The sequence below is a fragment of the Petaurus breviceps genome, unplaced genomic scaffold (assembly GCF_028583685.1).
Source record: "Petaurus breviceps papuanus isolate PSGF00001 unplaced genomic scaffold, PetGlider_PUasm1.0 90849, whole genome shotgun sequence".
NCBI classification, from domain to species: Eukaryota; Metazoa; Chordata; class Mammalia; order Diprotodontia; family Petauridae; genus Petaurus; species Petaurus breviceps.
Window position 1 is genome coordinate 16,775,531 of NW_027187361.1, and position 12,839 is coordinate 16,788,369.

General features: G+C 38.8%; 1 protein-coding gene across 2 annotated transcripts in view; it reads right to left on the minus strand.

The window, feature by feature from the left end:
• Positions 1-9,088: 9,088 nt before the first annotated feature.
• The window catches only part of RGN (regucalcin), a 31,636-nt gene continuing 27,885 nt past the window's right edge, over positions 9,089-12,839 (minus strand). For both annotated transcript variants that reach the window (XM_069072932.1, XM_069072931.1), the window contains 3 exons: positions 11,635-11,766; positions 10,887-11,041; positions 9,089-9,622 (listed from right to left, as the gene is read on the minus strand). In XM_069072932.1, the coding sequence (XP_068929033.1) occupies positions 9,572-9,622; positions 10,887-11,041; positions 11,635-11,766 (338 nt within the window). In that variant the 3' untranslated portion in view covers positions 9,089-9,571. The remainder of the gene's footprint in view (positions 9,623-10,886; positions 11,042-11,634; positions 11,767-12,839) is intronic.

The following is a 12,839-nucleotide window of genomic DNA, read 5'->3' on the forward strand; positions in this document are numbered from 1 at the left end:
ATACAGCAAATGTTTACCTTTGTGCCATGGAATTTCCCATAAATTTCTGTATACTATTTCTCTACCTGGCTATCCAGCTATCCAGTAACACAACCACATTATGAGACACCAAGAAATTCTGTTGGAATAGTCACCTTGTTCTGGATTAAGCTCTCTGGGCAAGGTTAGGATCTGTCCACTTCAGTTATCATTGGGAGAAGGCATATTCCAGTCCCCTGCTTAGCTTAGTACCAGTTCAACCATTTAGTCAACCACTCCATTACTTGAATGACTAAAAATCTAAGAATTAGTTTCCACATTTTCACAGACAGACCTTAAAATTCAGGGAAGCATAACTGAAATGAAGAGTAAGGTCAAACTATCTAGTGGGCAATAGGGGATTTGTCTAGAGGGATTTTGTGCCATTAGATTGGGAAGATGGAGCTATACTATCTTCTTGACTCAGAGAGACCCTATTATAGAAAAGCATAAACTGTCACAGCCTAATCTTTTTGGAGTCTGTCCAGTCCTAGAGAAGAGTAGCTGGTAATTCAGCATGTTGCATAACCTATTTAATTTACTCTAGTAATGTTAATTTACTGTATCTATATAACTATGAATCAAAATCTCAAATGAGCCAAAGGTCAACGGAAAGACTTATTGTCAATTATTACTTCTTTTTCTTAAAACATTGCTTTTTCAGTGAACAAAAGTCTATTTTCTGTCACTACTACTCCCCTCTTTGAAAAAGAAACCCCAAATCCTTATAATAAATGTACATCATTAAGCAAAACAACTTTTTTTCCCAGTGATGATTTCTTCATAGGAAGTAGTGAAAAAGAATTTTCCTGCCTGAGGAAGGAGGTGAGTTGGTCATGTGAAGAGAGCAAGGTAAGAGATTAGCACAAATGTGCTGCCTTAGTGTTGCACTGATATCTGTGAATGATCAAAAGACCCAGAGGGTCTATGAGCAATGAACGATAATTGATACCAGAAGACTGATTCATGCCAGAAGCATGCTTCCTACCCTTGGCAGAGAGGTGATACATTAGAGGTGAAGAAATAAATATACATTTTCATAAATGATCTGATTTGTGTGCCTACCATAACTCATTACAAGGGATAATTTTTTAATCTGGGGAAGAAATAAGGAGATAATGATAACTAAGAAGGAAAGAGAGAAGGAAGAAAGGAAGGAAGGAAGGAAGGAAGGAAGGAAGGAAGGAAGGAAGGAAGGAAGGAAGGAAGGAAGGAAGGAAGGAAGGAAGGAAGGAAGGAAAGAAGGAAGGAAGGAAGGAAGGAAGGAAGGAAAGAAACATAACCCTTGGTTCAAAGAGCCAGTTATGTCAGATTCTCTCCTTACTGGTAAAAATTGTTTACTAAATACCCTGAGCACATTTTAGTGATAGGGAAAAATTGGTGAGAGAGGAGGAGAAAAGAGATACAGGACACTTTAGGGTTCCAGCTTCAAGAGAGAAAACACACAATTCCAACTTCTCTTCAGATCACTGAAGGGAGAGAAAGACTCTGAGAGGAAGCCAACATATAGGGGAGCAGTCTCTATCATGTCCCCATTCCCAACTTGTTACACTAGAGACTTTGGGGAATTTCACTTTGGGTGAGATCTGAGATTCTTTCTCTCGGTTGAACTAAGTTATTTTGCTACAAGAGGGAGAATGCATTCAGTCTGTATTGTTTGACAAAAAAAAAACTTATATGTATACTTTCTCTGAATTCTGTTTTGCTATCAACTTGGATAAAATTTCTTCACTATTTACTATGAATGCCATGGGCTAGAAATATAGAATTTTAGATACTGTGACATTTAAAGTTTGAGAGATATAATTTCTGGGTAATTAATCATTTTATTAATAATACTAGCATATTACCAATAAAATGGGTCAGTGACACTCTTGAATGCCAAAGACCAATTACAGTGGCAGCCTCACAGTTAAATGCCCCTGGAAGAGTGGATGTTCCTGAGAGTGGCAATCAATTGGTTAACAATTAAATGAGAAGAACGAATATTACAATGAAAGGTGAATCTATTCTAAATGGGGGACTGGGGGAAAGTGACTTTTATTATATTGTACTTGTAAATTATCCAGCCTTGGGAGACCTAATCCAAGAATTTATGCTCCCTCAAACCTGAATAGGATACAAGGGACTTTCCCACCTAGGTGGGATCTGAACAAGATTGAGGAGAAAATTAAGTCAATCTCATTATCAGTAAAGTCCTTCAGAGACTGAACAACCTACAGGATTCTGAAAGAAAAAAACCCTGGTCCTAATCCAATAATCGATTATTAATATGGGAAAAATAATAATTTCTCTTATAATATTTAAGGGAGCAGATAGATATAATTCTAGCCTGGTACCCTCTCTCTCTCTGAGGAGAGCAGAGTGATCAGCCACTGGCTCCAATCTCCGGTTTCCCCTTCTGGCAAGAATCAAAATCTCCCTTAGAGAAGGGTGGGGGAAGGGGATGCTAGAGACAGACATTCTCGCTTCTCTGCAAGCCACCTCTAAACAAACAGACCCCTAGGGATCTACATAACCGACATGTGCACCAATAGCACTAAAACACCATCCCTACAAAGGAAAGGGAAGGGAAAAGAAGAAAGAGAGGGAGGAGAAGATACAGAATGAGATAGGGGAAAAGATAAGAGGGTTTGAATAAAATATATTTTTTAAAGCAATTGGGGTTAAGTAACTTGCTCAAGGTTACAAGGCCAGGTGTTTCTGGGTGGGTGCTAAGTATCTGAGCCCCGATCCCCAGGTCATCCCGACACTGGGACCAGTGCTCTTACTTGCTGTGCTACCTGGCCTCCCCTTAAACTTACTTTTTTTTTGGAGGGGAAAGGCAGGGCAATTGGGGTTGAATGACTTGCCCAAGGTCACGTTGCCCATGGCTAGTAACTATTGAGTGTCTGAGGCCAGATTTGAACTCAGGTCCCCCTGACTCCAGGAGCAGTGCTCTACTCACTGCACCACCTAGCCACCTTTAAATGAAATATTTTTCAAAGTACACAAAATACAAGAGGTTTAGAGAAAATTCAAGACAAGACAGTTTTTCAAACCAATGTGTTGATTTAAGTGTACACTTAAAAGAAAACAAGAGACATATCATGATAATTGTAATTTTACATCTAATACTCCTTTCCCATTATTCTCTGTATATGGTATTGTTCATTGGAGTTTGTCAAGTTCAAATTAACAAGTTGTTGTTGTTTTTTTAAAGACCCAGAAGAAGACTTCCATGGTGTTGGATAGGTCTTCTTTGAGACTCATGAACAAGTTCTTCATAGGATGAGATGGGTTGAGACCTAAACTGGTACATTAAATACACATAACAAGGAGATCACAGATCTAGCCAAGTTTATATATATACATATATATATATATATATACCTCCTGTTGCCTAGCTCAGGTAATTTTTTTTAATTTTTTACTTTTAAATTTTAATTAAATTATAATTTTTTAAAACATTTTTATTTAAAGTTTTGGGTTCCAATTCTATCAATTCCTCCCTCCTTCTCCTCCCCCTCCCTGAGGTGGTAAGCAATCAGATATAGATTATACATGTGCAATTATGTAAAACATTTCCATATTAGTAATTTTGTACATGAAGACTCAAAAGAGAAAGAAAGAGAGAGAGAAAGAAAGAGAGAGAGAAAGAAAGAAAGAGAGAAAGAGAGAAAGAAAGAAAGAAAGAAAGAAAGAAAGAAAGAAAGAAAGAAAGAAAGAAAGAAAGAAAGAAAGAAAGAAAGAGAAAGGAAGGAAGGAAGGAAGGAAGGAAGACCATTCCTGTCTAAAGGTGTTTCAAAGTATATAAATGTACATTGATAGGGTTTAGGAAGGTAGATATACACAGAAAGATGTCTATCTATCTATCTAAACACACACACACATATATATGTATATATATATATATATATACTCATATTATACACTGTGTGTCCTAAAAGTATTAGTGTAGTTCAAAGACTTGATAGCCTAAAACTGCACTAAGACTTCGGGACCAACATAGGATCACAGATGACTATTAGAGCCAGAAGGGACTTTAGTGATTACCTTATGGATCAAGCAATCATTAAGTATTTATTTAGTGCCTAATGTGTGCAAAGCACTGTGTTAGGCATCAGGAAGATGAAGAACAAAGAAAGACAGTTCTTTGCCTCAAGGAGCTTTCATTCTATTGGGGATACAGCATATACACATGTGAGTATATGCCAGATACATGCAAAATTCAATACAAAGTATTTAATACAGTTGAGGAAACTGAGACTGACAGTCCTAGTGACTTGCTCAGTCAGACAATCAACAAGCATTTATGAAGAGTTTACTGTGGGCTAAGTTCTCTGCTAAATGCTGAGAATGTGAATATGTGAGGAATGACAGTCCCTGCCCTCAAGGAGCTTATATTCTAATCAAGGAAGACAATGTATGAAAATAAGCTAAAAGGGCTGGGAAGGCAGCCCAAGGAAGGTGGTAGAGGTCAAGGAAGTCCAGAGTGAAGTCTGGAGAGGAATGAGCATGCAGCTATTAAGAATAAGAATAATAACAGCTGGCTTTTATATAATGCTTAAGATTTGCAAAGCATTTGATCTTCACAAAAGAGAGATTAGTGCTGAGAGATAAGTACTGTTGTTATTACTTTTTTAGAAATGAGGAAACTGAGGCTTGAAAAGGTTAAGTCATGGGGTGGCTAGGTGATGCACTGAATAGAGCACTGGCCCTGGAGTCAGGAGGACCTGAGTTCAAATCCAGCCTCAGACAACACAGAAACTAGCCATATGACCTTGGGCAAGTCACTTAACTCCAATTGCCTTCCAAAAGAAAAAAAAAAAAGAAAAGGTTAAGTCACTGGCTCATGGTTACACACATCTGCTAAGTGGAGGAGGCAGGATCCCAACCTAGGTCTTACCTGACTCCAAATTCATCAACTCTATCCACTTGACATTTGTGGTTGTTGTTGAATTGTTTTTCAGTCATGTCTGACTCTTTGTGACCCCATTTGGGATTTTCTTGGCACAGATAATAGAGTGGCTTGCCATTTCCTTATCTGGGACATTTTACAGATGAGGAAACTGAGGTAAAAAGGGTTAAGTGACTGATCCAAGATCACACAGCAAGTAGATGTCTGAGGTGAGATTTGAACTCAGGAAGGTGAGCCTTCCTGACTCCAAGCTGGGCACTTTATCCACTGTGCCACCTAGCTGCCCACCCTGCCTTTTGACAGAAAGTGACAGAGCTGGAACCAGAGGCCAGCTTTCTGTGCTGTGTCCTGTCTACTAAACCATTTGGCCTTCAGCATCCTTTAAGCTATCTTGTTTTAAGGGCTAATAATATTCCTGATGGCAGCTAGGTGGCGCAGTGGATATAGCGCCCAGCCTGAAGTCAAGAAGCCTCATCTTCCTGAGTTCAAATCCAGCCTCAGACACTTCCTAGTAACGTGACCTTAGGCAAATCATTTAACCCTGTTTGCCTCAGTTTCTTCATCTGTAAAATGACCTGGAGAAGAAAATGGCTAAATCATTTAAATATCTTTGCCAAGAAAACCCAAATAGGGTCATGAAGAATTAGATTTGATTGAAAAATGATTTTTAACAACCTTCTTGAAGCAGTAGGCTTTTCCCCCCCATTTCACTGTGGTTTGCTCAACAAATGTTTGAGTGTGACATTATTTGGTACTTTCTCCTCTTCTCTCCTCTGAGGTCTAAGAGGATGGAGAGAAACAGGTGTATAAGCAAAGGAAAACAGCTTGTTAGGTGAAAAGGGACCCAAATTGGGTTCAAACGAAGGAGTTTTTTTTTTCTCTTCCATGCACTTTAATGTAACTTCATTGGCGTAGTTGGGATGCTTTTATTATAAAAATAGCATTTTTAACTACCGCATGTGGAGGGAATGGGAGAAATCTCAGGTCCTTGCTGCCTTGAAATGCTGTAGCCCTCAGTGATCACTTCGGGCTCATCCCTTCAAGTCAGTGCAGCTGTGTTCTTTCCTTCTTAAGGGTCATAAAATCTTAAAAACTGCTTAGAGGAAACTAGCAACCGCTAATCCCAGTTTAATGAAACCTTTCCTCACATGAAAGCATAGTGCATTTTGGTTTGTACATGCCTGTTATTAAACTTCTCCTTCAAGGAGCCAGATGTTGACATCTGTGAACAGTTTTGAGTTTACCTCTGAAACAACTTATTTATTAAAAAAAAAAAAAGTTCCAGGAATTTAATTTGTCCTCCTGGTTAATATCATTAAAGTACCACATGCAGAAAAGCAGGTAAAAGTATATGAAATACCTCCTTGGAGGCCTTACTAGCTTATTACATGCTAGCTGTAGAAAATAATTCTGAATCTCCAATCACCAATTTACTCCATTTATCCTAAAGCAAGGGGTGACAATCAGCTGCCGATGCAGCATTTTTGCATCTGGAGACGAATACCCTCCCCCCACAGTCCCACTCCACCCCTTGACTATCTTGGAGGAACTTAGAATGGTGATAGCTTATGACTTGGAAAAAGGCTGGTGCAGTGCAGAGAATGCTGGATTTTGTATCAGAAAATCAAAGCTCCGAGTTTGTCTTTGCCACTTAAGTGACTGTGTGACTTTGGGCAAGTCAATTAACCTTCTTGGTCTCAGATTCCTTATCTGCCAAATGACTAAGTTCAAGTAAATCTCTTTTTAAAAAATAAAATTCTATCTTGTTTTCATTTTACCTTCATTTCTAAATCCTTTTCTTTCCTTTTGTTCCCCTCTCTCTGTCTCTCCTCTGTCCCTGTGTCTCTCTCTCCCATCTTTCTCAGAAAGCCATTCATTGTAACTAAGAATTAAAGATAAAGGAGAGGAAAGCTAGTTGGTAAAACTAAGCAACACATCAATCCAGTCTCACATTATATGTGGCATTTTACACACACACTCCTCCCAACAAAGAAGGGAGAGAGGTGGGGCGGCTAGGTGGTGCAGTGAATAGAGCACCAGCCCTGGAGTCAGGAAGACCTGAGTTCAAATCCAGCCTCAGAGACTTAACACAAAAATTAGGGAGGGAGAGAGAGAGAGGGAAAAGGAGAGGGAGAGGGAGAGAGGGAGAGAGAGAGACATTGTTGCCATCAGATATATATTTTTCCCTTGTTCTGCTTACTTCACTTTGCATCAGTTCATCTAAGTCTTCCCATGCTTGTCCACATTCTTCACATTGTTTCTTACTGCAAAGTAACATTCCATTCCATCCTACACAGACACACACTCACACACACGTGCACAGAACACATCACACATACTCCATACTTTGTTTAGCTATTCCACAACTGATGGGCATCTACTTTCTTTTAACTAGATGATCCTTTAGTCCACCTTAGCTCTAAAACTCTGAATCTATCTACAAATTATGAGCTGTTACATTCACCACTGATCATATCACCAATGATCACTCTAACACTGGATTTCACTGCTGAGAGATATCAATAAGATCCCACAGTTCAAAAACGGGACCTATATGAAAGTTTCAATCAACAGCTATTTAACCTAAGAAGAAAAAGTTGGTCATGACAGCACAGAATTTTTATTGTTATTTATACAATGGATAGGAAACAGGACAAGCTGTTTTAAGTAAAATTACAACTACTCTAAAATCTAAAACTTCCCGGTGCCCTGTGCCCTTCTATCCTTAGCCAGTTCTTTTGATGGCCTCTCTGCCGGATTTGAGGCAGGGAGAAGGGGCCTTCCAAAGTTGAGTAAATCAAACCTTATTTTCCTGATTCTCCAGAGTAACTTTTGGCTTCTCCCCAGGATCATCACCACTCAAGTCACTACCTGAAAATCCCTTCACTCATTAAACCAAATCCCTACCTATCTGACCTGGCACCATGTGCAAGGGTCCCCAGGCAAACAGGTACAAAATTATTTCCCTCAGGATAAGTCAAAAAAGACCTCTCCTGAAAATGTCATCTTACAAAGGCACATGATGCCCAGGAAGGTTTCAGGACCTTCTTCCGTCCTTCTTAAATAAGAGAACCATCTGTCAAGAAGGATTTTGTACTAGCAGGAGTCCCACTCAAACAATTTCTCAAACTCTTAAGGTCATCTGAGAACCTTGACTTTTTCCAATATTCTTTCCATGTTGATAAATTAGTATCATATCAAGCCCAGTAGAGGGCAGCTGAAACCAAGGATTCTGCCAGGTCAGTCTCCTGAATGAATTTTATGGCATATTTATTAATTCTTCATTCTAAACCCAAACACCAAATAAAACAGGTATTTCCATATACACAGTAGAACCTGTGTGTACTTTAAAAAGTAAGATGATTTCAGAATTTAAGCCTCTTCTTTTTTTTGCCACTTACACTATAATCTAGGTTCTACAAAAAGAATGAAATAAACAAAATAGACTGAGGCCATAACAAAAGTTAGGGACCCAACCTATGACTTTCTTCATATCCATCGGAGAAAACTCCCTTTACCAACTCAGCTTGGCACCTTCTCTGCAGCCTATTGTCCTGAAGAGCTGCCTCGAACAATGAGAGGGCAAGTGACTTGTCCAGGGTCACACAGCCAAGATGTATCAGAGGTGGGGACACATTAAAAAAAGTCTTTGATTAGGCCATATTTTAGATGATTAGCCCATTTTTACTGATAAGTAGGGGTGTGTCCAGACAAAGTATTCTTGCTCATGAAAGGGCCTCAAAACCTTATTATATGAAGAACAGGTATGTTTAGATTGGAGAAAAAAAAAGACCTAAGAGGAAGAAGGAAAGGAAAACAAGCCCACTGTCATCATACGTGAAGGGCCATTTTATGGAAAAAGGATTCAGCTCATTTAGCTTGGTCCCAAAGGGTGAGAGCTACTTGTGTCTTGCCCCTAAAATTACCTTGTTACTTATATAGTTATACACACGTGGATATATACATACAACATACACATACATATATTTATATGTATGTATACACACATTTGTTATATCTTCTGGCTAGACAATAAGCTTCTTGAGGACAGGAAACTGTCTCGCCATTACTGACAATCTGCAAGCAGTGACTGACTGCTTGTCAGTGACATAGAAGGGAACTGAGCTTCAGATCCCTGGCAAATTAAAACTAAAACACAAAGAAATGAAACAGGTAAGTAGATGGATATTTATTGGGTATGGGTAATATCTTAGATCTCTTTATGACAAAACAGAAGAATAGATATGGTCCCTCTTCGAGTAGAGTTCACAAGGGAGGCAGACATGGCGATTGATGGGTGTAGGATAATCCTTGGCAATTTCATAGCACTCTTTACTCAGGATTTTACAGTGTATTGATGGAAGTGATGCAGTTTCGTGAATAGATATGAAACATTCAAGTCACAAGGTTCTCTTGGGCCTCTTCATTTGGCAGGACAAAATAAGCAGCCACAAAGACTCATCAACCCCAAAGTGACCCTTAGACATTGTCCCAAATAAAGATCGAACCAGTCAAAGGCTATTGTTTAATCTTTAGGAAAAAGTCAATTTTGGTGTTTCCTTCTTGATCTAATTCTTTTTGAATCCAAATTCTGCCAAAGGATTCCAGCAAAAAGAAAGGGCTGGGAAAATCACAGCAGTGTGGGTTCAGGATTTATCCAGCAAAGGTATGTGGGGCGATTCCTTTTACACCTAGTCCAGTTATCTGTTTAAAAGAGAAAAAGGTGGTTGGGCAGCGAGAAAAAGGTTTTGGAATGGAGGAAAAAGACAAACATGCCCATGATTAGTCTTTCAAATAATTTTTCTATTTCCTGAATAGAAACAGGAATTTGTTTTAATCTTCACTGTAATATTATTCTTACCTGTTTTCCCTTAATCTAAAGAAAGGTCTTCTTGCTAAATTAGGTCTCTCTAGTAAAACCCGAGGCATAATCAGACTTCATTATTCACACGACACAAATCCAGCTACCACCCACTGGCAATTAACTTGACTTTTAGAAGGATTTGCTCTTCATTCCTCTCCAGGCTGCAGTCTTTTCAAGGGTCTCGTCTGCAATACCCCAGAAATCTTTCTACCTTGGGAGCCCTCTCCAGAGCTGTATTATACATAGCTGAAGGATGATTCCCCTCTTTGGCCCCTCTCTCATATTGGCTCCATTTTATGGAGTAGGACCAGGTCACCTATGTCTTCTTTCCTCTCCAAGCTGCATTTCTGCCTCTCCCAGACTTCCTTTACCTTTTCTCCTCACTCTCCTTTTATGTGTTATCTTCCTCATTAGATCATAAGCCCCAATTTTTATTTGTATTCCCATGGCTTAGCACAGTACTTAGCATGCAGCAAGTGCTTAATAAATGCTTGCTGGCTTGATTCATGGACTCTCTATTTTCTACCACCTTCCTCCTCTGCAAGATGAGAGGGCTGGACTAGATAGATGAATGCTGAGGTTCCAGTCATCTCTAAAATTCCACTTCTTGGATTCTGCTGATGCTTGTTTGGTGCAAGGCATCCACACTAACAGCTCATTCCATAAACATGACATCAACCACAGAACCTGTCTGTTACTGTGCCATAGTCAGAATTCACAGTATTGTGCCTGGCACATAGGAGGGGCTTAAAGCTTATTGAATGATTAATCAGTGCCCAATCTGTGCCCAAAGAGTCTTTCTAGCTTGGTAAAGTCTGCTTGAGGTGGTGCTTTGCTCTCATGGCCTTTTTGAGAATTTAGTCACTTTAATGTAATAATTATGATGTCTTTTATTTGTTCTCTAGTGAAAGACAAATGAAGAATTTGGGTAAATAAATGCCATACACAGGGTGTACCAAAAGTCTTAGTGCAGTTTTAAGCCATTATTAAAGCTAAAACTTTTGGAATACTGAGTATTAAGGAAACACAAGAAAGGGCACCAGCTGCTTCGATATTTGGCAAAGATTTCTTTTTCATGGAATAAAGGAAAACAAAATTAATCACCTTGAAAATCCTTCCTGCCTCCGGTTGTCTTGAAAGTTTATCAGGATCCAGGCCATCCCGGGCAGAGGTCACATATAATTCAGAATAATCCTTTCCTCCAAAACAGCAGGAAGTTGTTTTTTCAGTAGGCAGCTTTACAGTTTGAAGTCTTTTTCCTGGTTAACAAAGGACTTTGTTTTAAATTCATTTCTACTGATTATGCAAGTGCTCTTCTTCACAGAGAGATGACCAGGGCAGGGTCATTGCAGAAAGATCCCTGGATTGGGAGCCAGAAGATCTGGGATGAGTTTACATTTCACTCTGGAGACAATGGGTACCAAGAGAAATTTCTTAAGTAAGGGACTGATACGGTTAGATGAAAGTTTTGGTTCTAGCTCTGTGGATGATGAATGGCAGAGGGAAGAGACTGGATATGGAGATACCGCTTAGGGGTCTATTGTGATAGCACATGCAAGCGGTCCTAAGGGAACACACTAAAGTGGTTGGGGTTTGAGAAGAGCATGGATTCCTGTGATCCCGAGGAAGCAGAACCAAGACTTGCCGGCTGTAAAGTCTAAGGTCCTTATTTTGAAGGCTGTCCTATCGATAATGACAAGAATAATTTTGTAACAGATTATAAATAAGTAAAAATTATAAATAAAACAGATGTCAATCATTTCGTAGCACATTCCTACTCCACCTGCAAGGTGAATGCTGCACTCCGTTCTCTTACATTCTCATTGGACCAATAAGCTGGTGCTGAACCCACCTGTCTCCGGATCCAAGCGGATCACTCTGCCTCCGTTGTAGCAAGCCACCCACAGCTTCCCTTCAGTATCAATGCACATTCCATCTGGAATATGTTCTTCCTTCTCCAGCTTGTACACACTTCTGCGATTGGCTAAGGTAGGAAGTGATAGGGTCAGTGCTGAATATCACACAGTTTTTCCATATCTATGGTTTATTACTAAAATGTATCGATTATCAACCATGTATTGTCTCCATGTCATATGGTCCAGACTCTTAAGGAATTTAAATTCTATGAGACAAATGGATAGGGTAACACACAAGATTTTTTTTTTCCAAAACTATTTCTTTGGGGGAAGGAGGACAGAGAAATGTTCAGGCATATTTATTTTCATTCTTTTTATTTATATAGTCATGGTTTTATGGCAGTTTCTGGAAGGGAGAAGAAAATGGTAATGGAATGAATTACGAAATACTTACAATTAATTTTCTAAAATACTGCAAGTCATTTTAAAGATTGATTTGAATTCAAGTGCACTGACTCCATTGCATATGTACGGTGCATCCCAGTGGAACATTTCTTGTGAATTTTTTTATTCATAGAATAGATATTTAAATTAAATCTAGTCTAGGAATCTTTCCCACACAAACAACAAAAATACAAAATTAATGTTGCATACAAACCATTGTGTTGGCAAACTATTATTGCACTTTACAGAGACCAAGTGTGTAAGACTGTATTTACTGAATAAGCCAAATGTATACACGTGCATAAGGGGTACACTTTAAAGCCCAAAATGGGTTAGTTTAATTAAGCCAGAGAATCAAGAGCCCAAGTGATCTTTAGACAGACTGCATACTCCTGAATTCAGAATATGGTAAAGGTTCAACGAGGAAAAAAATTAAAAATGACATGTGAAAGAAAAGGAGAACAAAATAAGTCAAGAGCCTTATTTTTAGAACAAGACATCTGTGCTGGCAGATTTTTTAATAAAGTACATCAGAATAAAGAGAATCCTGGTTTCTTTAAGAAATAAAATTCAGTTCTGTAAGAGATCCTGGTAGATTCTTGCTTTTCTAGTATCACATACTTTCTTTTTAAATGTTGCCTTTTAAATTCATCCAAGCAGCAAAATAACCTAAAGGCATCAACACCTGAAAGTTTTTTTTTCTTAATCATCCAAGAATTTGTTTTTTTTTTTTTGACTATGTCATTTGATAAAAGGA